Source organism: Heterocephalus glaber, unplaced genomic scaffold (assembly GCF_053883595.1).
Source record: "Heterocephalus glaber isolate CG9 unplaced genomic scaffold, H.glaber_assembly_v1.0 deba00001805, whole genome shotgun sequence".
NCBI lineage: Eukaryota > Metazoa > Chordata > Mammalia > Rodentia > Bathyergidae > Heterocephalus > Heterocephalus glaber.
Genome location: NW_028258480.1, coordinates 3,346,869 through 3,374,605, shown reverse-complemented (window position 1 = coordinate 3,374,605; position 27,737 = coordinate 3,346,869). Strand labels below are relative to the sequence as shown.

Here is a 27,737-nt window from a genome sequence, read left to right as displayed (position 1 = left end):
TCGGCCACCCCGGCACCCTGCCAGATGGCGTTTTCCTTCCGGGCGACTCGGGCAACACGGACTGAAGTTTCCGAACAGCTCGGGATGGATTCGGATCGCGAGCGTTGCATGGAAACAGAACGAGCAAAGCCACGCTCAGCCCGCGTCTCCTCGATCGCATCTCGTGGATCTCTGGGTTCAGTACCCAGAAACCGGAGCCCCGGGAAAGCGATGGAGGAGCCTCGGGAGGGGGCCCGACGCGCCGGAGCGACCGCCTTTGTCCCCAACCAGGGCGCGGCCGAGTGCGGATTAAAGGCTTCTGTCACTTTAATTTTCTTTATCCGACTTCATCAAAACAAAAGCGACTCTGGTGGGACTCGAACCCACAACCTTTGAATGTCTTTGTTTGTCTAGAAGTCCAATGCGCTATCCATTGCGCCACAGAGCCAGATGCTTGGAGGTTGCCCCGAGCCGCCTACAGCTCCGTGGCGGGCGCGCGTTCTCGCCCCGGGAGCCGCGCCGGGCGGGCGAGGAGCAGGAGCATGAGCGGCAGCGGCGGGGGAAGCCGGGCACGGGCGGCTCGGTCCCGGCGGGCGCAGGCCGAGGGCTGCGCGCGGGGTTATTACGCCCGGAGGCGGCCGGCCACCGCGCGGTTCCATAGTGTAGCGGTTATCACGTCTGCTTTACACGCAGAAGGTCCTGGGTTCGAGCCCCAGTGGAACCACGGGCGGCCCCGCTGGTATTTTGAGGGTGCTCGGGGCTCCTTTTGCGAGCTAGGGGTGCTGGGTTTTGTCCCGGGATATGGAGGTGCAGCCGGGTGCCCTGCCCGAGGCGTCCGCCTGCGATTGCACCCCGCGTCCGACCCGCGCAGGGCGTCACCGGGCGCCCGTTAAATGACCAGATTCCGGTCCACTTTCCGCGCGCGGTTCCATAGTGTAGCGGTTATCACGTCTGCTTTACACGCAGAAGGTCCTGGGTTCGAGCCCCAGTGGAACCAGGGCGTGGGCTTTGTCCCTTTTAGGGAAAAATCACCCATTTAGGGCGAAAGTTAGCTTTTGCGAGCCAGAGTTCGCCACGTCCAGCTGGAGACGCGCGAGTCGTCCTCTCCGCTGCCTTCGGCGCTCGCAGCCGGCCTGTACCGGCCCGGTTCTCGGGGCGCTCGGGCCTCCCGTGGCTCACGGCTGCCCCCGCGTGGCGGCTCCGCGGAGGTGCAGCCGGGCCCCCTGCGCCTGCGCAGTTCGGCGGCCAGCCTTCCCGCGGTGCTCGCTCGCGTCCCCGATTCCGCGCGGGCCGGCCTGGAAGCCGGAAGTCACGTCCGCGGCCTCGCTTTCCGACAGCTCGAAGTACGTTACGGGCAAGCCAACCCCACGCACAGAGGGTACGGGGCGCGCCGGGTCTCCCGGGGGGCTCCCTCGTCCAGTGCTCTCTGGCTTTCTGTGTAGATTCACATGCAGGACATTTGCACAACTTTTTCTTTTCCTCTTCGGTTTCCGCGCGGGGCCCAGAGCGCCAGGCTGCGCCCGCGCGTGCTGGCCTCGAGCTCCGGGCCCGCTCAGGACGAGGCCGCTCTGCGTCCCGCGGGCGTGCAGCCTTTCAGGGTCCCCCTCACCCTTCACCGCTGTTTCGGGAGCGGGCAGGGGCCTTGCAGTTCCTTGCTTGGAAAAATCCTGCCCCACTCTGAGTCGTATCCCGGGACCCGAGGTCGTGTTGCAGGACCGTGCTGTCTCCCCCGGTGACGGTCTGGTGACAGCTTTCCAGGTGCTTAGGGCTCTGCCGCCTCCGGGTCGGGCGTCTGCGGCTCTGGCTAGGGAACCGCTCCGGGCTGAGCACCTGGGTCTGCCTGCTGGGCCTCTCCAGGGTGTCTCCTGCCTCAGCCTCAGCGGACCTTCTCCTTGGGTGCAGATCTGCGCCCCCATCCCCACCCCACTGGCAAGGGCGCCACCCCACGGCCACATTGGATTTTTTTGTGTGTGTGCTCAAAATAAATTTTGTTTTATTTTGTGTTTACTTTTCTTTGAAAGTTTTTTATTAGTATGTATTTGCGGTATGTAGTGATTACATCCATCGTGGGAATAGACACGTGCATAGCACATCTCAATTCTTTTTAATTTTTTTTTTACATCTCAATTCTTTTTATGCCCTTTCCTCCCCTCCCTCACCCTCCATCTCTAGATCCTCTTCCCCATTCCCTTTGCAAAACACCTATCTTGCTGTTGCCCATTGTCTTTTATCTTGCTCTTCAAATTATTTATACTTTGGGTTCCTGACACGTGAAGCCACGTGATATTTAAGCTTGTACTGTTGTGCCCAGATTGTGAGGTCCCAAAGACCACCAGGAGGCCGTTTCCGATGTAAGCGCACGAGGGTCGTTTATTCAAGCTTAAGCAGGGACTCTCAACTGTCACCGACACAGCGGATCGAGATTGAGAGCCCCGAGTTCCAAATTAGCGGGGTTTTTATAGAGGTTACAGCAAGGTTTGGAGATTTTCCACTTAGCAGTTACGTGATTGGTTAACATTTAGCGAGCATGAAGTGTACATTTCTGATTGGCTGAACTCATCAGGGGTAAGGGGGGATTATGTATAGGTTTTACAAAAGAAAAGAAGGACAAAGGTTAGTGGGCAACTGTCACGTATTGATGGTCAGCAGACACGGTGACTAATGGTCACGACCACCCAGCACTGACACTCAGCACATTGACAGACGGTTCCTACAGATAGTGGGCCCAGGATGTTCATTTCCTGGGTAAACAGATGGCTGAGTAATTAACTTAGGAACTTTGGTTTGTTACAGATTGTATCTTCTGTCCCAGAGCAAACACATTTTAACCATTAATTTGAGAGGCTAGGGGAATGGTGGATTTTAGCAGAATGGAGTCGCTTTGGTCTCACAGTACATCTGATTTATTTCACTTACACGATGGCCGCAAGGTGCATCCATTTTCCGACAAAGGACTAAAATTCATCTTTCTTCATGGCAGAGCAGTACTCCGTTGCGTGTAAATGCCATATCTCCTTTGTCCGGTCATCTGTAGTGGACTGGAGGCCACGTCCAAGATTTGGCTGTTATGGGTTGTGCTGCTGTACACATGAGCGTGCATGGGTCGCTGTAGCGTGACCCTAACTCCACCTCTTAACTTGGTTTTGTCTGTGACGACTACAAAGAGGGTCACCTTCTGAGGTGCCGGAAGTTGGCATTTCAGCGGAGGATTGCGGTGGATGCAATTCAACCCATAGCGTAAGTCGTCTAAAACAGCATGCGATTTTGCCTTCACACACAGACCGGAAGTTCCAGTCCGTCCCTGGCCGGCTTCAACGCAGAAAGCTCGATGGAAGGGCGGAGGGCAGCTGCTCCCTTCAGGGTGGTCAGCAAGCAGAGAGAGGAAGGAGCAGGCAGCAGGGGACGCGCCCCTTCTGCCCCACCTAGCAGCCTATGTGGGGTCCTGCGCCCAGGCGCCTTCCACAAGCGCTGCCGGGGGTACAAGAGGCCCTGGGGGAAGAGCTCAGATCCGGGCCCCATGCCGCTGTAACAGGGTCCTGCCGGAGACACTGCAGTCAGGCTCCAGTGCCCACCTGCCCAGTGTGGGGCGCAGGCCTGAGAAAAAGAAGGCACTGAGAGACAAAACCAGGAGAGAGCGCGCGGGGCCCAGGAGGAGCAACGCCGGGGCAACTGACAAAGGCCCTGGGCAGTCCCAGAACTGACTTCTATTGGCAATCAACTGGGGTAAAAGCGATGTGTGGTTTCTATGGAAATTAATGTAAACAAGGCTCAGAAAGGACAAGACAAAGCACTCTCGAATTAGGAACAGAATAGACAAAATATATGGTTGTAATTGGAACATTGCCCTTCTAGTCAGAAGGTTTTAGTTGTGGGAATGGAATTTGGGTGCGGGTTACTCTGACCTCGGCACGCAGGCTTCGGCCGGACCCACTCGTATAAATACAAGCCGATTGTGGGGTTAGCTCTTCACAGCCTGCTTGGGCGTAATCAGTACTACGACCTCCGCAGGATCCTGCTGCAGGAAGCTCACGGAAGCGGACCTCATGCGGAGGGTTCTTCATGCACCAATTCCAGCTAAAAGTGCCCCACGGCAGGCTGCGGGGCGGAGGTGAGGCCTGCAGGGCAGAAAAGCCGAGTAGCAGCTGGCTCGGGACAGTCTCGGGGGGCCCCACCTGGTCCCCAGCCTGCAGCACCCCAAGGGTGCTGCATAAGTTGAATGTGTTTCTGAGAAAGAGATTTTTAGCAGTGGCGTTTAAAATGTTTGATCTTCCCGTGAAGTAAGTTTAGTTCACTCTCGTTTGTAATTGAATTTTATCCATCAAAAAAAGGAAGAGGAAGAGGTTTTGTGGCCTTCATCTTTGAAGGTATTGGAAGGGCCCAACGGGGTGGGGGTGGGGGGAGTCTCAGATGTCCCCGCCTGTGGGGCTTCGAACAGGCAGGGTTCATCAGAGAGCAAGACGTAAAACCAGAAGCTGTGTGTCTTCTACATGAAGATAGAGGGAAAACATCCGTGTGATCATTGGTATTGGTTAGGCAGAATTTCTTAAATATTCTTTTTTGTTTGGTACTGGGGATCGAACTCAGGACCTTGTGCTTTTGAGGTGGGCGACGGAACCACTGAGCTAAATCCCTGGCCCCTAAAGATTCTTAATATTTCTTAAATATGGCACAAAAGATATGATCCATAAACTGAAAAATTAATAATATGACTTCATCAAAATTAAAAACTTCTCCAAAGAGACACTATTCAAGGAAAAGGGAAGTCACAAATTGGGAAAAAATTTTGTAAAAGGCTTATCTGATAAAAGGCTTGTATTCAGTATTTATTTAACGAGCATTTGTAATTCAATAATAATAAAACCAACCGCTCAACTAGGAAATGGGCCCTACCGGAGAATGGGCGTTTCACCAGGGAGGATCTGCAGATGACAGAAGGGCCTGAAAAGCGCTCGGCGTTATTAGTCACCAGGAAAACACACTGAAAGCACGGTACAGCACCATTACACACCCATGAGAACAGTTAGAGCACAAGAACAGAAGAGCAAAACTCGTAGCACCCAGGGCTGGCCAGGCTGAGGAGGAGCTGGCGCTCACACTGCGTGCGGGGCCCAGGGAACAGCTGTTGGGTTCATTGGAGCCGCCAGGACAGAAGTACCACAGACGCGTGTTTCTCAGAGTTCTGGGGGCTGGGAGGACCAGGAGGGGGGTGGCAGCAGACTCGGCCTGGTGAGGGCTTGCAGCCGAACACAGCGGAGGGCGAGGGTGCTGGGACATTGCTTTTATTAGTGCACGTTCACAGTTCATAATGATCACAGTCATTGCGCTTGCTCAGCAGGCGGCGAAACCACTGAGCTAAATCCCCGGCCCCTTCATCTTCATTCTTTTTTTGAGGGTCTCACTATGTAGTTCAGGCTGGCCTGGAACTCACGGCGATCCTCTGTCCTCAGCCTCCCAAGCACTGGGATGACAGGCATGCACCACCATGCCCAGCTATCGATTTTCTGATGTCCTATTCGATCTCCTTTTTCAGAGCACTGTGGTTATTGTTTTAGAGGTCATTTACTTCCTTTATTAGGTTAATTTCTAAGTATTTAATTTTTCTGGAAGCTATTGTGAGAAGCTATTGCTCTCCTAATTTCTTTCTTAGTAGATTCATTAGTGGTGTGAAGGAACGCTATCGATTTTTGTGTGTTCATTTTGTATCCTGCTACTTTGGATCTAGGATGATTCTTATTGTGGCTAATACGAATGTTGCTACAACAAACGTGTATATGGGGTATTTGTATATATAACTATCTCTTTTGTATGCTGACCCCATTTCCTTTGGTCTACTCAGGAATAGAAGAGCTGGAACATATGGTGGTGCTATTTTCAGTTGTTGAAGAACCTCCATACTGCTTACACTAATGTCTATACTAAGTTACATTCTCCTCAACAATGTATAAAGGTTACTTTTTCTTCACATCTTCACCAGCATTTATTACTTCTTACTTTTCTTTTCATAATAGCCATTCTAAATGGGGTGAGATGGAATCTCATGGTAGCTTAGACTTGCATTTCCCTGATGGCTAATATTATCAAGCATTTTGTCTTATATTTGTTGACCATTTGTATTTCTTTTGAGAAGCGTTTCTTTAGATCTTTTGCCCATTTAAAACTCTTGGATTACTCTTTTACTGTTTTTGTTTTTTTTGTACCAGAGATCGAACTCGGGACCCTACGCTTGTGAGGCAGGCGGCAGAACCACTGAGCTAAATCCCTGGCCCTACTTCTTTTCAGTTTTTAAGCTTTTTGAGTTCTTTATGAATATTTGGGATATTAATCCTCTGTCAGATGAATAACAGGCATATACTGTATTTTCTCCCATTTTGTAGTCTGCCTCTTCACTCTGTTGATTTGTCTCCTTTGTTGTACAGAAGCTTTTTGGTCTGATGTTATCCTGTTAGTTAATTTTTCCTTCTGTGTTCTGTGCTTTTGGAGTTCTACCCAAGAAACCACCGTGTGTGCCAGTATTTTAAGTTTTTCCTCTAATATTTTCAAGATTTCAGGTCTGACATTATACAGTGACCTCTTTGTCCCTTTTTAATTGTTTTCTTAAAGTCTTTTTTTGTCAGACGTAAGTGTAGCTACTTCTGCTTGCTTTCATATTCCACTTGCTTGGAATATCATTTTTCCGCTCACTTTCAGTCTATGTGTCTTTACAGGTGAGGTGAGTTTCTTGTAGGTGGTGGATTTTTGGATCTTGTTTTTTTTTTGGTTATTTGTTTGTTTTTTTGATACCAGGGATCAAACTCTGGACCTTGCACTTTCGAGGGAGTCGGTGGAACCACTGGGCTAAGTCCCCAGTCCCTGGATCTTGTTTTTTAATACGTTCTGCCAGTCTTTATTTTAATTGGGTAATTGAGACCATTTACATTCAGTTATTGAGAAACATGGACATGTTCCCGTAATTTTGTTGATTTTTTCTTTGAGCTGTTATGAATATAACAAGGCAGGGGAGGGCAGAGAGACAAAGATACTGAAAAAGAACTAAAATAAAATCTTAAAAATAAAAAGCTCACAAGTTAGATTTTAAAAATTCATTGAAAGTCTTAATAACAGTCTAGGTCATGCAGAATAAAACATAGTAGAGCTTGAAAATAAGTCTTTTTAAACATTCATACAGAAGGAAATACAGATATTCCTCATTAATGATCTACCTGTTTAATGACTGTTCATACTTATGACTGAGCCATGCTTTTCAGATTTATGACCTGCCAATTGGACTTAAGATCTGCCTATTTTTTTAGTACTGTTTTCTGTACATCTTGTTCATAGAGGCTCAATGTCTTTTTTTGGTACAGTACTGTAATTATTCAGTACTGTAATTTTTGCTGCTGGTACTGTATAATAAATATAGTACTGTAGCTTTATGTTCTGTTATCCATTACAGTACTGGGTGTAAGAGTTATGCAACTGAAAGCAAAGTCATCAACTTGGAGTTCTCTTTGACCTGTGTTTGGAATATTGTAACATATAATATCACTATATACAATTGCTCGTTTAGCAGCCAATCAATTTAACAACCTGGCCACAAGGCATGGAACTCAGTTCTTACATGGGGAATGCCTATAATGAAAAAATAAGAAACACAATGGCCTCTAGGTGGATAGGGAGACACACACTGGTTTTTGTTTTTGGGTTTTGTTTTGGTACCAGAGATTGAACTCAGGACCTTGTGCTTGTGAGGCAGGTACAGTGCCACTGAGCTAAATTCCTGGCCCCTCACATTGGGATTTATGTGGTTACAAGGCAGTCAAAAACATGGATAAACCTGCAAAGTTACTTCATCTACAACATCGATGATCTAGAAGTGGTTTCACTAGTATGATCATTTGGTTGCTATCTCTGTCCCTTCCCCAATATTAGAAGATGTCACACAACACATCGAGGCCTTAACTATTCTCAGTGGGCCTTAAATGACACTTTCTCTGGCATTTTTCTTCTAAATGAAGAAGCTTCTAAATGAGCCAAGCTGTCCTCCAAAATCAGATGGACTTAGATATCCTAACAGCAGCACAAGAGGAAACCTGTATGATTATAAAAGCTGAATGTTGTGTGTACATTCCTTGTCCTTCTGCCAATATCTCAATGGCTGTTCAAGATATTAGACGACAGGTTAATGCCATGCCAGATTCTGAAGCTCTCTGGACCTTCTCATCACCCTCTTGTGGAAGACTGTCACTGGGGCTTTCCAGTGCAAACATTTGTTGGCCATATTAGTAGTAATCTGGTTGATCTTATTATTTGGCTCATGCATACTTAACTGTTTCTTTGGGGTTCTCTCCTCCAGACTTAAAGCTATATGCCTACCCAAGATGAGATACCTGATGTCCATCAGGGGCCTCTTGATAGACCCTCTGAGGAGTTTCTCTGACTGCCAACCATGACTATGACCCCCTCCAGCTGGAAGTAGCCAGAGTGGTCTTCGAGCATGCCTCTTCAGAAGGAGGGAATATTACAGAGAGCTGAGTTGGGTGGAAACTAATAGGCAGTCAGACAGGATGGGCTCTTGAGGAGCTCAGTGCAGCAGCTGAAAACACAACACAATTGTGGCCTGAGGTGCATCTGAAGAAGACCAGACCTCAAGATAAAGTCACAATAGCCAGGCCTGCATGCCACCCTCACAGATAAACTTGAGATTATACTGTAATTAGCACATCCAGTTCTGTAAGTCCAGAGAGGCATCAGACATCCAGGTGGGTGACCCAAACATCTGGACCCATCCCTCCCAAAAATGTTTCTGTTCTTTCTATGTGAGAAGTCATATACCTTTGCTGCATTCCTCGCTTCCCTATTGGCTCAGTATTAGCTCAGTGACTATACTAGTGTGATCTTATCAGTGGATTATAGCTCATTCCACGTTGTACCCACCTGGTGATTTTGCTCTATAAAACATCCTTGGAAAAGTGACTTCAGTGGCAGCCCACTTTCGGGACCCCTCTTGTCTCTCAGCAGCTGTCTCTCAATAAACCTTTCCTACTCTTAATCTCTGCTGTCCCTTGGAATTCATTCTTTGATATTTGGGGGACACAAACTTGACAATCTGACACTTAGCACGTTGGGAGTTGTATTTCTCCTATATCAATACATATTTGTCTTTCTGGGCCTGGCTTATTGCACTTAACATAATGTCCTCCAGGTTCATTCATATTGCAAATGACAGGTTTTATTCTCCCTTTCTCTCTCTCTCTCTCTCTCTCTCTCTCTCTCTCTCTCTCTCTCTCTCTCTCGGTACATGGTGCCTCACACTTGCTGGGCAAGCTGTCTACCCTATGAGCTCCATCCCCATCCCAAGTTTCATTCTTTTTAAAGGCTGGATAATATTCCATTCTGTACATATACCACATTTCCTTAATCATCTGTTATAGGCACAGGCTAATTTATTTTGTTGCCAGTTGTGACTAATGCTGATGAACACGGGGTTGCAGATAACTCTTTGATATACTGATTTATATTTCTTTTGGATATAAACATAGGAGTGGGATTTCTGGACCACATAGCAGTTCTATTTCTAACTTTGAGACTCCCCCATACCACTTTATATTCCTACCCACACTACACAAGGGTTTCCTTTTGCCCACATCTTGGTCAATATTTGTTATCTTTCATCTTTTTTTTTTGGTGCTGGGGATCGAACTTGAATCCTTGCACTTGCGCAGCAGGAGGCGAAACCATTGAGCTAAATCCCCGGCTCTTTCATCTTTTTGATGCAAGTGTGAGGTGATATCAGATTATGGTTTTAATTTGTATTTATCTAACCACTAGTGATGTTGAACATTTATTTGTGCATCTTCTTTTGAAAGATGTCTGTTCATCGCTTCTCGGCCTTTTGGCTAAGATCAAGTGAAAAATGTCTGTTCAGATCCTTGGCCCATTTTTAATTATATTTGTTGTGTGTGTGTATATTTGCTATTGTACTGAATTTCCTATATATTTTGGATATTGATTCGCAACCAGGTCTCTGATTTGCAAATATTCTGTCCCATTTCACAGGTTGGTTCTTAATTCTTCAGAAAAAAAATTCACTTGAATTCTGTGGTTTTTCTACTCCAGACTGTTACTTCATTAAAAAACAAAACCATGGAAGAGTTGCAGGTCCAGGGCTACTAAAACATCAGATTTTGTCGTGTTTTTGGATCTTTGGTTTGAAAAACGGTGAGGCTGAGCAGGGTTTTTCGAAGTGTTGCCCACAGACCACCTCTGTCAGAACTGGAGGGCACCAGAAGGCATGGGGCAGAGGAGGGGCCTGCTCCTCGGAACACAGATTCTGGTATCTGTTAGAAAACTATTGAAATCTCCTGGAGAGAGTGCCTGGGACTTTGCATTTTCATTAAATTGTTAGGGGATTCTTATGCCCACTGGTATGTGGGACGCCTCCCCCCAAGTACAGGCTGCTCCAGGGAAACCTCCGTGATCTCTAGGAAAAGGAACGGCTCCACCTAGTGGTGAGAAGACGTTACGAAGCATTTCACCGGGTCGACGTTTCTCCTGTTCTAGTTCCCCTAAATTAAGCTTGAATCAGGCTGGGATTTTAGCTCAGTGGTTCTGCCGCCTGCCTCACAAGCACAAGGTCCCGAGTTCGGTCCCCAGTACCAAAAAACTAGACTCTGTTTAATGTCTAGTTGTTCTTGAAGCAAATGTCTCTACCTGAAGAGTAAATTTCTCCTGCGTTTGATTGCTGCTTTTCCTCACTATATTTGATGAAGTTATTTCGTTCACATGTGCAGACAGTAAAAGGCCTACACTTTGCAACATAAATGCTATGCCGGTCTTAGGTCACTTAGAGTCCTGCACGGTCACTAAGGTCTTGGTTGAGGCCGAGTCGAGAGACAGAGCAGAAGGCATCACTGCAGAGTACCCCAGAGGCTGAGGAACGGAGCCCAGCAGTGCGCGGTCACTCAGGAGCGGCAGGTGGATCTGGCTGAGGCCTCTGCCATCCTGAGTTCTAGTGCCACAGAAGTCCATCTAGCATTGGGAAATAGTTCAGAACATTGTCGAACGGTGCAAATAGAGCGGAACACAGGAAGGTCAATCGACAGAGAAGCGCTTGCACTTGTCTTCTGTCAGGGCTGCCCCCGCTCCGGACCAGGCTTCTGTGAAGACTCTACTCCCCAGCTCCAGTCCGTGGTCATCCTAACCCCGGTTTCCTTCCACCCCCTCCCCTTCCTTTAAATTAGTTTTCTCCCTATCACAGTCATTTCAGTTTGGGTCTCTGTGGTTTCCAGGGGTTCAGTACTCCTTCCAGCACACAAATCTGTGCATTAACAAACTCCTAAACCGGGCATGGTGGGGCAGGCCTGTAGTCTCAGCTACGTGGGAGGTGCAGGCAGAACGACTTCCAGCCTGGGCAATTCAGTGTGAGGCTCTATCTCCAAAAAACAAACAAAGAAGCAAACAAACTACACAGGCTGGAGTTGTAACTCAGCGGTGGAGTACTTGTCTGGCATGTGTGAGTCTCTGGGTTTGATTTCCAATACTGAGAAAATCCTTCTAGAAGTAAAGTCTTGCTCCTTGTCGCCTTTCCAAAGGAGATTGGGTAGGGGTGAGTCGGTCGTGTGGCAGAGAGCCCCAGAGCTAGCCACTTCCCCTTCTCTCTCTGGGAGCATAGCTTGCTCACGCGCTCCTGGCTTCCTTGCAGTCAGGCAAGGCTGTGCGACCAACAGCCAGCCAATGGGGCGGGCCCCACAGCAGTCCACTCTATTCCCAGGACTGGCCATGCGGACGCCCTGTCGCTCTTTAAGGCTTAATCTTCCCTCCCTTTTCTATCTGCCTGGTGAACGGAGAGGATTCCGGGGATCTGGAGAGAAACGGACGCCCGGACAGAAGCCTGCAACTCTGAAGGACCGAACAGCGCCGCCTTGAGGCACGAGCGGGAAATGAACTTCCGTTGTGTCCGCCGCCCGTATTTGACGTTTCTACTGCAGAGGCCGGCACCCTGTGATCAGCAGGTGTGTACCAGCTGTTTTGGCTTGAGATTTACCATAATGGGAAACATAGTTCAGTAGTGTCAGTAGATCCCTGCACAGTATCAGGCAGCCCTTCTCAGTACCATTCTCAGTCCGCGTAGTAGAGACTACCAAGCTTCAGATTCTCTGATTAGACATGCTTTCCCTAAACAGACTGGAAAGGACAAAGGAGTGCTACAGTCAGGGCTTTGGCAAGGGAAAACGTTTACTGCAGGACACATAGTTTACAAGATTGTCTTACGAGAGTCACCCAAAAAGTCAAATGCAAAGGAGTGCAAGGGATTAACCGCACACTAAAGGCCCAAAGAATCCAGCCAAGCGTCTGGATCCCACAGCAGTGTCCCACACAAGTCCAGCGGAAGGCCTAGAGTCCAAGGCAGTGTCCTCCACGAGTCCAACCAGAGGCCTAGAGCCCACGGCAGTGTCTCATGCTTGTCCATATGGAGGATCTGCTCCTGGAGGCCCAAAGGCCAGCGGTGGAAGCCAGAAAACCTGCGCTAGGGGGGTGAAGGATTTGTGCCACCAGGCTGAGGGATCTGCACTGGAGCCAGGAAGTGAGGCTCATGGTGCAGATCAGAGGTCCCCTGATAAAAACAGCAGCCATTCCCAGCAACAGCGAGGCCCCGAGCTCCTCCTCTGAGGAGAACAGCCAAGTTCGCATCAGGAAAACCATCCACACCAAGCTTCTAGAAAATCAACAGCAAATGATCTTCCCCTCCAGGTCTCTTTCTATGGCTGTTGACAACAATCCTCAGGTGGCTCCTCCACACCCAGTCCATGCTGATTCAGTTCAGCTGGGCGTTATGAGGTGACCGTCAGTTAATCCGCCACAGATGCCCTGGGAAAGTTGAGCTCAGCTGGCCTGGTAATGGAAATCTTTCCCCCGCAATGTTTAAGTGCCAGCCACGAGCGTGCATCCCACGAACACACACTTAGTGGGCACGTTAAGTTCACACGAACGTGTGTGGCTCCGCTGTGCACCTGCTGTCCTCTGTACTTGGTTGCCCTTTTCTGCCCTTGTCCCTGTCACAGGACCTACTCACGGTCAGACAGCGTTGGAAGCTCTCAAAGAGCACACATTGTTTCCCCAGCACTTTGTGTCTTTCCTCATGCATTTGGGGTACGCCCCAGGGCGGTGCTTTTCATCTCTCGGTAGCAGTCTGAACCCCAGCATTGTCAGGTACCAAGTGTGTGCTTTGTCAATATTTGTGGGACGAATAATTGGATGAGAGTAGTGGAGAATATGAGTGGGTTTTGCCGAAGAGCAGATGGACCCCAGTACGAGTTGCAGGGCCAAGCTTTTCTAGGACTCCATGGGAGCCACTGAGACCCCTTTGTTTTGCCTTCGGCAGGTAGGTGATTTCTTTCAATTTCGAGAAAGTACATTTTTTTTCTTTGTACTGGGGAGTGAACTCAAGACCTTGCACTTGTGAGGCAGGCAGCAGAACCACTGAGCTAAATCCCCAGTCCAATTAATTATTATTTTTTTTTTTGGTACCAGGGATTGAACTCGGGACCTTGAGCTTTCGAGGCAGGCAGCAGAACCACTGAGCTAAATCCCCGGCCCATCAAGGAAGTACATTTAATATCTGTCTTTAAATTTTGAGGCTATCTCATTCCCATCCAGTTGAGATCTTTTCTGAAGGACTTAGCTGTTTCTTTAGCTTCCGCATGGCTGCCTGCATCTCGTGGTTCCGCAGGGTGTAGATCACGGGGTTCAGCAGCGGGGAGATGACCGTGAAGGTGACATGGATGGGCTTATCCATGGGGAGGGCGGTGAAGGGCCGGGCGTAGACGTAGATGCAGGGCACAAAGTGCAGGGTGACCACCGTGATGTGGGAGGTGCAGGTGGAGATGGCTCTCCTCCTGCCCTCGCCCGTGTGAGACCTCAGCATCATCAGGATGACCGTGTAGGATATGAGGAGAAAGAAGAATATCAGCCAACTGACTAAGCCATTGTTGGAAATCATCAGGAGCTCGAGCATGAAGGTGTCCGTGCAGGCGAGTTTGAGGACCTGCGGAACATCACAGTAGAAAGTGTCAAGGACGTTGGGGCCACAGAAGGGGAGAGGGAGCAAGAGGGAAATCTGCACGATGGAGTGGACAAAGCCCCCCAGCCAGGAGGCCGCGATGAGGGCTGAGCAGCGCCCCCTGCTCATGATGGTCACGTAGTGCAGGGGCCTAGAGATGGCCACGTACCGATCCAAGGCCATGATGGAGAGAGAAAACACATCTGCTCCCCCCAGCAGGTGGAAGAAGAACATCTGGGCGACACAGCCGTGGAAGGAGATGGCCTTTCTCTCTGACAGAAGGTCCACCAGCACCTTGGGAGCCGTGATGGAGGAGAAGCAGATGTCAAGAACGGAGAGGTTGCGGAGCAGGAAGTACATGGGGGTGTGGAGACGGGAGTCGCAGGTCACGGTGACCATGATGAGGAGGTTCCCCAGCAGGGTGGCCATGTACACCAAAACCAAGAACACAAATAAGACCCAGCTGAGCTCTCGGGACTGAGTAATTCCCAGAAAGATAATTTCTTTCACTCTGGTGAGATTTCCTGGATCCATTGAGTGACAGTTCCTTTCTCGAGGATCTCTGGGAGAAATAACAGCACAGTGACTAAATGACATGCTCCAGAGTCCAGTGGTATTTATGTCCTTAGTTTTTCCCTTAGGTTTTAGGGGGAAGTTCAAAAGGAACATGCTGTGCCTGCAGCTGAGATGCTCCGTTAGGGAGGTGATGGCCCTGTGAGCCTGTTCAGTCACACTTTCACCACAAAGCCCAGCACCGAATAAGGTTCAGATTCAGAATATATAAAGAGCTTCTATAAACCAAGAAAACCCAGACAACTCCACCCAAACCTGCAAAAGATAGAAAGCAATACTTCACAAAAGAAGGTGTCAGTTTAACTTCATCGTAGAGATGCCAATTAAAACAACAGCAGGGAGCCATTGTGCCACTGTGTAAGAACCAGAAAGGCTGAATCAGAAAAGACAAAAGCATTAGGTGATGGCAAAGACAGGAGCAATTAGGATGTCCACACACTGCTGGCAGGTGTGTAAAACCCATACAACCACTTTGCTGTTTGATTATAGCTGCTAAAATGTTTTATATGTGAGTGTATTATATATCTATGTGGATATATATTTCCTAAGGATCTATCTGTACAGCTGTATCTCTCCTAAGAATGTATATTTCCACTCCCAGGGCATGTCCTAGAGTAATCACAGCCAGACTGTCTACAATTTCCTCAAACTACAAAAAGGCACAAAACCCCATAGCAGTAGAAAAGAAAAACAAATCGTGTTAAATCCATACCATACTGTACAGCAATAAGAAGGACTTGCACTATATAACACGAGAGGAAAAGAATATGAACCAGCAGAACAACCCATTATTGATAAATGAGTGTCAAACACAGCGATGTTCTAAATACCTCTTGGACCACCAAGGGGCACACTTATTTTATTTCTGTAGTTGCCGCCGAGATTCTGCTCCCGGGCCCAGTGCTTGTTCCCAAAGGGTGTTCAGGTTGCATAAAAATTCCTTCAGCAGTGTGCTTATGTGTGTTTTTCTTTAAGCAACTTTAGGAAAAAGTTCAAAAGCACAAATGTGGTAATTCCTTTATAGTATTTAATCTCACGTGTAAAGATGAATATCATATAAAGCAAAATTTAAAGGACCACCCCCTTTCACAATAGTGGCTGTTACAGTTAAGCAGTTCCAGTCTTGACTTTTGATTTCCCCCTCACTCCCGAGCCTGAGGTCTTTGCTAACTGTCGTGTCATGCAGGCAACCCTGCTGTCCACCTGTGGTTCTTTTCCTGACTCTGGTTTTAATCTCTCTAGTTTTTTCATTTTGCTCTTCTCATCTCAGGGGAAAGTCCTTAAAGACAGCACTTCGCCAAGCAGTACCCTGCGTTTAACTCACGGAGACACTCAGGAGAACCCCTCCCTCGCCCTGACTCAGGTACACGACCACCTCGCCTCCCCTTGTTAGGGTCTACACCTCCGTCTCGAGTCTGTGCTAAGCAGACATCTGAGGAGACTTCAGGTCTCCAGGTTCCTGAAGTTCCTAGAACAGTGGGCAGTGGAGGAAGCACAGAGGAGCCTGGTTAATCCGGGATGTGGAGATGTATTTTAATCAACGACAGCAGCCTCAGCCTAGGATCTTTCTTTTGGATGTTAGAACAACGAGTCTGGTTTTCAAATCTCTGCTCAGGAAAGCACTGTGACAAGCCCAACAGCTTCCTGGGCCAGCGTCCTTTTCCCCTCCTTCTCTCTGCTTCGCCTTCTCCCTCCCTCCCTTCCCTCTCCTCCTCCCGGTACCCAGGCACTGGGGATAGAACCCAAAGCCTTCACACTGAGCTACTTCTTCAGCCCTCTCAAATTTTTTATTTTGAAACAGGGTCTTGCTAAGCCACTAGATCACCCAAGCTGGGCTCAAATTTTCACCCCTCCTTGTCTCAGCCTCCCAGAGCACTGGCTTTTCAAGCCTGCACCTCTATGCTACTTGGCTTCTCTCTTCTTTCTTTCTGCATTTTGTTTCTTCTTTATTTCCTTCCTCCATTTCCATGACACTGAAATCGTCTTTTCAAGGGAAAGGGGATTCTGTTATAGGTCCTTTCCTTGAGAAGTGTACAGTTAAGGCACTAAGAGGGTCCCAGGTGGTGGAAGTGGCAGAAGAGAGGGTGAAGCTGGGGCCAGGGATTTAGCTCAGTGGTGCCACCGCCTGCTTCCCAAGTGCAAGGTCCCGAATTCGATCCCCAGTACCAAAAAAAGAGAGGGTGAGGCTGTAGGAAGTGAAGGCTGTGTGTGTAAGAGGTGGTCTCCTCCTGAGTGTGCAGTGTGTGCAAACCCCACCCCATCCACCTTCATCTCTGCTGAACGATGACGTGTCCTACATGTGTGTTGTGGCCAGATGCGTGTGGATCGCTTGGACGACTTTTCCAGTGGAGGTTTTGCCACTTCCCAGCTGGCCATGGGAATCACTCCGTGATACCACAGGCTATGGGGACAGATGTGCGGGTCACAGAAGGTGGCCTCGTGTCACTTCCAACACTCACAACTGCAGTTCACCCGCGACATGGTAACAATAAGAGCTCCCTCGTGCACAGGGTGCTCCTAAGGAGGAGGCAAGGTTGGATGTCTGCTCTGGAAACTAAGGACAATGCAGGAGCCTGACTTTCCCCGTGGCTGCCCAGCCCACCTGGCCCAGGTGTGCGTCTCCCTCGACCCCAGGTCCTCCGGGCCTTGACCAAGTGTGGCTGCAGTCGCTACTGATGCTGCTGTTTGTGTCCCTTTTCCCAACCCTTCTCCCTGGGGAAGCTTTTCTTTTTTGCTCAAAGACTTCAGCTAATTCATATGTCTAAAAATTCAGAATCTTTGTACTCACATAGCTTCTTATAAACATACATGAAATGATCTTATTTTTCTATGTGGTTGTAAATGTAGCTACTTCTATTACACACATTTACAGAAAGAAAATAAATTGTAATCCTCCATGAGAAATCCTGTCACTGGGATATTAGGCCCCAGGAAACGAAGGCTATTTTGAAGTTCTCAGCATTACAGAAATGTGAGCAGAGAAAAGGAATTCTGCCTCTCTCTCTCTCTTTCCTTCTTTCCTTCCTTCCTTCCTTTTCCTTTCCTTTCCTTTCCTTTCCTTTTTTTTTGTTTGGCTTTCTTTTTGTTTGTGGAGTGATTCTTACATGCTGTACTGTTTCATTTTCTCTCTTCTGAAACCTATAATATCCATGGAAAACAGATATTTTTATTCTGATTTTATTTTTTGGTTTTCTGAGACAGGATTTCACTATATAGCCCAGGCTGGGCTTGAACTCACTATGTAGCCCAGGGTGGCCTCAAAACTCGTGGTGATCCTCCTGCCTCAGCCTCCCCAGTGCTGGGATTACAGGCATGCACCACCACGCCCGGCTGTTTTCCTCATTTCATAAGTGAGGAAACAGAGAAAATGATTCAGTCCCTTGAGCGGGGTCTCACGTCTGGCAGAACCTTGTCTCAAGTTAAAGTTTGGTTTATTTCAGAGATGAGTGCTCTTAACTCCCACACCTGACCTCCTGCTCGGGTTGCTCAGCCTTCCCAGAAAGTGCTAAAAAGAAAACGTGGCTCAGGAAAATCTGCGGCCAATCGCGCCCCAGTACGTGGGGTGAGACGCTGGCGTTAGAAGCCGCAATCGGCAGCGAGAGGCGGGGCTGGCAGCGCTTAGCCGGCAGGCGATCACTCGTGTGCCTGCCGGTGCACAAGAAAGCGGAGTTTGACAAACCAGACTTTGCAGGTGGCGCTGGCAGCTTCACAATGACCCGGGCCAAGGAGCAGGAGTGAGGTCCGAACGACATCGCCTCCCGTGGTCAGGGTGGGTCTGGAGGGACCCCCGAACAGTGCCGCGTGACAGAGCGCGACGATGCTTAGAAAGTATAGGGTCGTGCACATTACACTGAAATAGAAGCGCATGAGGGGCGGGGAGCGGCGAGGAAGCACATTCGCACGTCTCGGCAACGTCAGAGCAGGGACCTTGAAGCTTCGCTTTGAAACCCCCCCCCCGGAGCCCGCGCTTAGCACAGCGGCTTCCCAGGCCTTGGACAGATCCCGCAGACCGGCGGCCTCGCTGTCCGCCCTGAGCTGGCTTTCTAGGCTGCCCACTTGCTGCCTGTTCTCTGTTTTCATACGTGGGAGGCCCTGATGGTTGAATCCCGAAGACTTTTACACAAGCTCAGCTGAGTGGCATCGTCCCTACCCAGAGGCACAGGGAGGTGCAGGCCGGCAGGAAAGCGCCTCCCTCCCGCCCAGCCCCTTCCTCCATCGCCGGCTGGCCGGAAAGTGCGGTGCACGCACGCATGGAAGCCAGCACCTGTCCCACCTTCAAAGCACGCTGAACCCCGATATCCTATCAAGCCAAACACAGCCCCACTGCTGGAACCCAGCCACCCTTTCCCTCTTCCCCCAGTAGTGAGAATTGAGCACTTGCCCTGGGCCCCACAAAGACTGCGGTCTTCGACAGGACAGGAACACTCCACACCTTGCAGCGTTTCTGGAAAATCCTTGCAAACCCAGCTTCTCACACACAAACACTAACTCCGAGCTGGACCGACCCTCTCACAGTGCCCCTGCGGCTCAGCAGGGCCCGCGGACGAAGCCTGCCTCAGCTGGTGACTGTCACCTTCAGGTGACTGACCTCAGGGCTCACGCCGTTGGGGCTCTTCCGTCCTCCTTGCAGGCTTGGGCACCTGTGCTGGTCCCCCAGGCACAGCCCAACACAGGGTTGGTGCAGAGATGCCTGCTGGGGACGCGTGCAGAGTGGCCGCCCTGTGCTGCTCTCTGCTCTCCGGGAGTCATTAAAACGTCGCCAAGGGCTCCCCTCCCCCGCCTCTGAGGCACCACTGAGCTACATCCCCCGCCCTACTTCACTTTTTAGAAGAAAAATAAGTAGCATGGATCATAAAGAACAAGAGTGTAACAGGCCGATGGAGGACAGGAAGTGTGTTAGGAAGAGAAATAAAAGTGATATTCAGAGTGACATTTGCCTTCCAGTGAGCGTTTAATATCTGCCACATAGCTTATGTTTTATATATACTATTGCATTTTAATCTTTTTTTTTTCTTGATCGAACTTGGGACCTTGTGCTTGCGAGGCCGGTGGCGGAACCACTGAGCTAGATCCCAGGCCCCTATTGCATTTTAATCTTACAACCCCACGGGATGGATATTATGAATTCCTCAGTACAGGGGAACAGTGACTTTTGGTGAGATGAGAACTCTGAAGTTAGTACTTTCAGCCGCCAGCTGTTACTGCTCTCTCGGCCAGGAGCACTAGCCTGGACAGGCATTTCACAAATACCAGTGGTTTCAAAGATAGGGTGGAGGGGCTGGGGATGTCGCTCAGCGGCTCTGCGCCTGCCTGGAAGCACAAGGCCCTGAGTTTATTCTTGGTACCAACGACAGCGACAACAAAAACAGGGTAGAATTTTATCTGCTGTAACACCTTTCCTCCACTTTCTCCCGCCACTGTCAACGGCGGGGCAGAGGCAAATTTTTCAGTCCGTGAAAGGCTGTCTACGTTCACGCGTGTGTCTGAGCTGGACCTAGGAAGGCTTCCCCTGGCAAATGGGTGCATGGGCAGGAGGAGCAGCCGGCCCTGTGTATGGGGCCCTGTGCTCTTCACTTTGCCTAAACTCATCCTGAGAAAGTGGTCCTGCACCTCTCATTCTGTGGTAAAACAAATGCCTTGCGGCCATGATGAGAGAGCTTGCCAAGCCTCCTTGTTCCTGCTGAGAATCCTATGTACTGAGGACGCTCTCAGCAGCTCAGGAGTCTACGTGGAGTTTGGCTAAGCAGAGGTGAATCCCTAAGCTGCGATACGCTGTTCACACCCAGATGTGTGCACGTCACAGGCGAGGATGATGTAGTCCTTCTAGAACAGGGTTAGTCTGGTGTAGACAGACCCAACAGGGAAAGAAATTACATTCATGGGTAGAAAACAATGGGGTGTATATTGAAGGTGTCTCTGTAATGAACTGGGTTAAGGCCTTGAACAAATTATCTTTGCTCTCTGGGTTTTTGTTTCCTTATCTCCTGAAAAAAGAGTGGAACTATTAATAATATAATTGTCCCGGTTGACATATTATTACTTTGGTCTTTGAGTGAAAATGGACCAATAAGCCCAACACTGTAAAGCTAGTTACTTAGTGGTGAACAGAAACCTGGCTGATCAGGCACTTATTGATTTAAACAGCAAAATGAATGGGTCCTCAGAAAGTGTGGTTGGGTAATTGACAATGCATTTGAATGGAGAACATAACAGAATGAGTCCTTGGATGAAGAAATGGGGCTTCTTTCTCTATTCCCTTTCAGAAGGCACGAGTCTTCTCCGCAGTCTCCTCATGGCTGCCTGCATCTCGTGGTTCCGCAGGGTGTAGATCACGGGGTTCAGCAGCGGGGAGATGACCGTGAAGGTGACATGCATGGGCTTATCCATGGGGAGGGCGGTGAACGGCCGGGCGTAGACGTAGATGCAGGGCACAAAGTGCAGGGTGACCACCGTGATGTGGGAGGTGCAGGTGGAGATGGCTCTCCTCCTGCCCTCGCCCGTGTGAGACCTCAGCATCATCAGGATGACCGTGTAGGACAGAAGCAGGAAGATAAACCACCCAGTAGTGACCAGGCCATTGTTGGAAATCATCAGGAGCTCGAGCATGAAGGTGTCCGTGCAGGCGAGTTTGAGGACCTGCGGAACATCACAGTAGAAAGTGTCAAGGACGTTGGGGCCACAGAAGGGGAGAGGGAGCAAGAGGGAAATCTGCACGATGGAGTGGACAAAGCCCCCCAGCCAGGAGGCCGTGATGAGGGCTGAGCAGCGCCCCCTGCTCATGATGGTCACGTAGTGCAGGGGCCTGGAGATGGCCACGTACCGATCCAAGGCCATGACGGAGAGAGAAAAGATGTCCGCCCCACCAAGAAGATGGAAGAAGAACATCTGGGTCATGCAGCCTGCATAGGAAATGGTCTTTTTCTTTGACAGAAGGTCCACCAGCACCTTGGGAGCCGTGATGGAGGAGAAGCAGATGTCAAGAACGGAGAGGTTGCGGAGCAGGAAGTACATGGGGGTGTGGAGACGGGAGTCGCAGGTCACGGTGACCATGATGAGGAGGTTCCCCAGCAGGGTGGCCATGTACACAAAACACAAAATCAGAAATAAGACCAAGCTCAGGTCTTGTGACTGAGTAAGTCCCAGAAATATAAACTCTTTCACTCTGGTGTAATTTCCCAACTCCATTGAATCATGTTTCCTCCTTCTTGTATGTCTTGGGAAACGTTGAGTTATTTCAGGAAGTAGCCACGCTCCTCTCATAGATTCAGCTCGTAGAGTCCAGCCCTGGCCTGAGCATTCATGACGTCTCCTTACCATGTAGATTACTCCTCTGAGGTTACTGCTCGTGTGTCCAATATACCATTGCATTACACAAGCATGCATTTAATTATTTTCTCTTCTGTAAAATACAATGGTTTTGGAAATGTATACACGTCAGGTTCTAAGCATATAAGTTCTAAGAGTCCATGATAAACAGAGGTGGATGTTAAATACTCAGTCAGGGACTGTTTGTGGCATGAGAGTTATAACAATGGAGCTGGGTTTTTGTGTGGATCAAACAGTGCCTATTTAGTGTGACCACAGCACTTTATGTCCCCAGGAGTGAGTCCCCTGCCCCTCAGACTCCAAGCTCCATTTACATGGTTCTGAGAGCTTCTATATGGAGGGTGGTCCTTCTGGATTGAATTCTACAGAAGTATTCCCATGGCCCCTTTTTAAATTAGAAATTTAATTCAATAAAAAAATTAGAAAATTTTAGATGGGTATGGCCCAAGGTTCAATCCTCAGTACAGGAAAAAAAAAAAAAAAAAAAAAAAAAGAGAAAGAAAAAATAAAATTAAGAGCCATAAAATTCTTTTCTATTTCTCTATTCTTCATTATTTCTGGTTTTACTTTGGACTGCTTTATGTTCCAAACCCCTGGGTGGAGGGTAGCTATGGAAACCAAAGCAACACTTTGAGCTTCTCTTCAGTTCATTGTTTTAATTTCCTTCTTGAAAATTAGTATTTAAAAATTGAGCCAGCATTGACATATGACGGACTTAACATATTTGGAGTGTACACTTTGATGTTTCAACATAGATGCACACTCGTGACACCATCAGTATAGTTAAGATAGTGAACATATTTATCCTCCCAAAAGTGACCTTGTGACCCTTTATAATGTGTCCCCTTATGTCTCCTTTCTCAGACAACTACTGATCTGATCTCTGCTAATATAATTTATATTTTCTAGATTTTCTATAGATGAAATCTTGCTGTATGTACCCTGTTGCTGTCTGACCTCTTTCATAGCTGAAATACCTTTATAGTTTTGTGTGTAACTGCTGCTTTGTTATTATTTGGTTTGTTTATCCATTCACTTCATGGTGAACACTAGGCTTATTTTTAGTTTTTAACCACTGCATAAAAAGCTGCTAAGAGCAATCAAGTACAGGTCTTTGTGTGGACACACGTTTTCATTTCTCTGTGTAAATAGCTAGGAGTGGAATGTCTCTAACTCTTAAAACTCATTAATAAGAAAACAACCTAATTTAAAAAGGACAAATGATCTAAGAGACACTTCAATAAGAAGATACAGGCGTACAAAATAAGCACACGGGAAGATGTTCACTATTTCTTATTAGTGGGAAAATTTCAATTAAATTTACAGTAATGTAAGTCACAGCACAGTGTGAATTTATGAAGCATTTTACACTTATTAGAATGATTAATGTGAAAAGCCTGACATACCCAGAATGGGCCAAGATATAGGAAGCTGGAGCATTTGTGGAAATTAAAAACAGAAAAAACCACTTCCGCATACAATTCCTTTTTTCATTGGTTGAATTTACTTTTAAAATTTAATTTTTATCAGTACATTCCCCACGGGGAGTCGGTGCATTTGCATCCTCTTCCTCTTTTCTTGCCTCTTGGTCTCCTTCCCATTTGCAAAAGTTCTTTCTCCCTGTTTCCTACTAGCTGTCTTTTGTTTTGCACCTTATTTATGTTTTGAGTTTTCTCACCTGAGAGAAACCGTGGTACACTGAAGCTTGTGTGTCCGATTTATTCCATTTAACATCATGGCCTCAAGGTGTATCCATCTTCCCACAAATGCCTCAGGTCGCTCCTTTATGCCATTTTGTGTTGGCAGCTTCTTAGGACAGTAAAGATACACTTGCCATATAATTGTGTTGCTTTTGACTTCCGTCCTTTTTTCATGAACCTTGGAAATGGGTCTTAATTTCTTTCTTCCCAGTTTATGCCTTTTTCTTTCTGTAATCAGAAACAAAAGAAGGGCAACAGTCATTTATTTCCCTGCCCTTTCCAAGGTGTGTTTTCTGGCTCCCGTGATGACGATTCTTTGCATCTAGCTCACTTCCCCTTCAAGTTTTCTTTCCTCTGTATGCAGTTTTACCCAAAGTTTAAGTAAAACTCGAGAGGCAGTAGCTGTGGGCTGTGGCTGGACCCTCGAGGTTCTGACCCTGTGACTTCGCCCCTTTGGTTTCAGGCTCTACACTGGCCATCTGCAGAAAACAGCATCTTCTCCATCTCGTTCTTGAGAGAGCAATGCATCAAGCTATGTAAAGTATCAGTGCTGAAGGCACTGCCCAATTCAGCGTAGGTGAGGTTGTGTGTGTGTTGCCTTAAAGAAAACCCTGGGCTATGAACTCACACACATGTGGCTTCTTCAAATACACAGTCTTTTAGAGGAACTGCTTACCCCCATAATCTGTACCCTAAGCACACTGAACTGAGGAATATAGGCCATATTTTTGTTCAGTGGCACAGTGTCCCAGATGACAGTGACGTGAGAACTCTGTGGCTGCTTTCTCGCCTGGCCTCCTGTGAGCGGAGCAGGGAAGCTGCACAGTGTGAGGGCAGTGTGGCTGGGCCACTGGGCTCGGTCCTGACTGCCTGTGTGAGCTCTCGCTGGGTCCCACTTAGGCACCTGTGCAGCGGAAACCATGCTCATGTCGCCAGGACTTGTGAGGACTGGGCGATCCGCAGGTGAGGGGCTATCTGCTGACAGCTGGTCGTGTGTTGCGGTGCCAACTGTGTCAGAGAGCTTCAGCAGAAATGGAGCCTACTGAGCCGAGCTGGAAGTCCTGACTTGCTGAAAGAGTGGGGACGTCGTCACCAGACAACATCCATGCAGCGGAGTTACCAGGGATGTTGAGGAGAACCAACTTAGTTGCAAACGTTTTTCATGGAGACCCCCATTTACATACGCTATGAGGGGAGACAGTATTCAGATGAAGGGATAGGTCTTTAGTTGGCAAACCATGTTTGGTAATTCAAAAACAACCTCCTCCATCTCTCCCTCATCCTTCCGCCCTGTTTATTCCATCTCATCACTTAGCGCATCTTGATGAGCATTAGCAGAGTTTAGGTAACTGGAGAGAAGCCCAGCAGGAAAAGCCTGGAAATGTGGTGGTTCTATGGGGTGGGTGGGGACTGCTCCGGATGGCAGAGAAGCCGCACGAGAAGAGGATGACTGCTCAGAAAACTGCAAGGAAGAGGTGAGGTTTACACTCAGGGCGCACTTGGGAACCAGGAGAGAGGGTGTGCTGGCTTTGGGAGACCACTGGGACACGGGAAATTTGCTTACAAAAGGGACATGTGGCTGGAAAGAAAGGCTGGGATCACAAAGGTATTGGAAATCATAGAGAAGAAAATTACTGCTGTCATTTTTTTGGCAAATGTAAGGAAGGGTATGGAGGTGTTCACTGTATTATCTTTCAACCTTCCCTTCTCTTCTCCTTTCTTTATTTCCTCTTCCTCCCTCTCTCCCTTCTTTCCTTCTCCCTCCCTCTGTGTTGGGAATTGAACTCAGGCCCTTGTACATGCTAGGCCAGTGGTCTATCACAGAGCCACACCCTCGCTCTGTCTTGCAACTTTTCTGAGGGTTTGAAATATTTTATTTTTCTTTGTAGACTAAGATTTAGGATAAGGGTTACTTCTGTAGATTTGGGTCTGAGGAGACCCATCTACTTAGAGAAAAGATGCCTGAGAAAAATCTTCTCTTGTCCCATTGAAGAAGTCCCAGAGAACAAGAGCAGCCTCCTCTACAGTTCCACACCCATTTCTGGGTCTCATTTCACGGTGTCCTCTTTGCTAACCTTTGTCTCTGCTTCCTGTCCTGAGGGACCCTGTGAAACGCAACATCCAGTGCTCATAGGACATCATGTGTAGCTGAAACATGCTCCGCATCTTAATGATGACACCTGGATTTCAGTATTTGCACTCTTACCTTCTCATTCTTGTCACACACCCCTAGACATCACTAGCACACACTCCCATAAAATTATACCTTTTTGTTTCAGTACCAGGGATCGAACTCAGGACCTTGCGCTTTGTGAGGCAGGCAGCGGCACCACTGAGCTAAATCCCCGGCCCCAGAATTATATCTCTTACTTAAAATCTTCAGCCTTCTTTCCAGGACTCCAACATCTTAAGCAGTGATGGGAATCATTTGGCTTCAGAAAATGCTGCTAAACGACCCTCTGAAGGCCACTGGTTCTGTCCTGCCTTTGCTATGACAAAGGACAAACTAGCAGAATAATATTTTCTCGGCACTTCCCAACTGATTTGCAGCTGGTTGCTTGATCCCAGAACAAGTGTGAGAATTATCAGGGGGATTAGAATGGATGTGGCTGCAGAAAAATCCTGCTGATGGTGAAGTTGTTTCAGTGGGAGTAATTAAGAAGTAACCAGCACATGTGCTTAGGAATACACATTTTGTCTTGGGCCCCAAATTTCCTACATGGTGTCAAAGAGCAAACTCCCTCATGCGGCGGCTTCAATAGGAAGAGGGTCTATGTTCTAACCTGCCCCGCTGAATTCCTTAGGAAACCCAAGAAGGTGCGCTCTCGGGCACGAGAGGGCGCCCCCTCGCGGTATGCGCGGTGCCGATGGGCTTGCAGCTGCCTGAGGCCTCTGTCCCGCCACATTTCCAACCTGACAGCCAATGCAAGGAGACCTGGGGCGTGCGGGCTTGCGAAAGGCTCACCCGCTCATGTCTCACATCCCTCACTCGGGGAAGAGGTTGGAGCAGGCCCAGGACAGAGCAGCATTTCGGGCTGTGGGTACTAAGACAAATAAAGCCAAATGAAGCAAGGTGCCAAGATGGACGCACCGTGAGCAGTGAGTCACCTCGCCAGCTGGCTGCCTTGTCGGTCATCTTAGAGATCTCCTGTTTGAAGAAATTCTAGGCCCGGGGATTTAGCTCAGTGTTTTCGCCGCCTGCTGCGCAAGCGCAAGGCCCCGGTACCAAAAGAAAAAAAAAAAAAAAAAAAAAAAGAAAAAGAAAAGAAAGTTCTATAAAACGGAATATTGACAAGGCTCCCCCTGTCTGTCTGGGATGCTTCAACAGCGGAATTTCCCCCACCTTTGGCCTGGACAGCCCCCAGGTAGCCTGGTTCAGCTTCCTTCTGTGGCCAGAAATCTCCCTGAACATCATCAAAAGTCCAGACCCGAGTGCTCCTCTTTAGCTGCGACCAGAATTAAATGTAGTATACCAGCTCTGCTCTGGTGAAGAGCACCAAGCGGAATATGCAACTTGGCAGCACTAGTTTTGAATTACTATTTGCATCCCCCAGTTGCAATGTGTAGGGATGAACTACATTCGAGTGACTCAATCAAGGCGTCCTTTTCAAAGGGAGAAATCCCAGCAGCCACCATAAATAAACAAACAAGGGAGGCAGAAGTTGTTTTGGACTCTCCAAATGGCAGTGTGGCAGGATATTACTTTGCAGTATTACTAACCAAGAGTTTCTAGGGCGGAGGATTTAGCTCAGTGGTTCCGCTGCCTGCTGCGCAAGCGCAAGGACCCGAGTTCGAGCCCCGGTACCAAAACAAAAAAAAAGAGTCTCCCTTACCACCTTCCTCTCTCCCTCAAAGGCTTCAGGAGAAGAAAAACACCCTGAATCAAGACAAAATATTTAGAGAAACTTCTTGATACAAAAATAAGAACAGTATTTATTGGGACTTCTATGTGTCAGGTACTTTTTTTTTTTTTTTCTTTGTGCTAGGGATGGAATGCGGGTCCTTGAGCTTGCGCAGCAGGCTGTGAAACCACTGAGCCAAATCCCCAGCAATGTGTCAGGCACTTTTTAAAAAAGTAAACTTTTAATTTTAGAGTACATTTATAAAAAGTGGTAAGGATA

The 27,737-nt window shown here is 48.3% G+C and overlaps 3 protein-coding genes and 3 non-coding genes across 6 annotated transcripts; 3 read left to right on the top strand and 3 right to left on the bottom strand.

Moving 5' to 3' along the window:
• The first annotated feature begins 84 nt into the window (after positions 1-84).
• On the top strand, positions 85-17,619 carry LOC147820767 (uncharacterized). Its single transcript, XM_087203637.1, has 4 exons — positions 85-281; positions 394-631; positions 919-11,969; positions 15,861-17,619. Exons 1-3 carry the CDS (start codon positions 85-87, stop codon positions 2,029-2,031), a joined length of 1,548 nt encoding a protein of 515 aa, XP_087059763.1. The 3' UTR covers positions 2,032-11,969; positions 15,861-17,619.
• Trnar-ucu (transfer RNA arginine (anticodon UCU)) lies at positions 342-427 on the bottom strand. The gene is given in 2 exon segments: positions 342-377; positions 391-427. It is a non-coding gene; the product is annotated as a tRNA-Arg (tRNA).
• Positions 631-703, top strand: Trnav-uac (transfer RNA valine (anticodon UAC)). The gene has a single exon. It is a non-coding gene; the product is annotated as a tRNA-Val (tRNA).
• Trnav-uac (transfer RNA valine (anticodon UAC)) lies at positions 904-976 on the top strand. The gene has a single exon. It is a non-coding gene; the product is annotated as a tRNA-Val (tRNA).
• On the bottom strand, positions 13,601-14,554 carry LOC147820768 (olfactory receptor 4D9). The gene has a single exon (XM_087203636.1). The coding sequence runs from the start codon at positions 14,549-14,551 to the stop codon at positions 13,601-13,603; it is 951 nt and encodes a 316-aa protein (XP_087059762.1). The 5' UTR covers positions 14,552-14,554.
• Positions 17,620-20,839: 3,220 nt separating the features above from the next.
• LOC147820766 (olfactory receptor 4D11) lies at positions 20,840-21,793 on the bottom strand. The gene has a single exon (XM_087203588.1). It carries the CDS (start codon positions 21,773-21,775, stop codon positions 20,840-20,842), a length of 936 nt encoding a protein of 311 aa, XP_087059714.1. The 5' UTR covers positions 21,776-21,793.
• Positions 21,794-27,737: the final 5,944 nt, after the last annotated feature.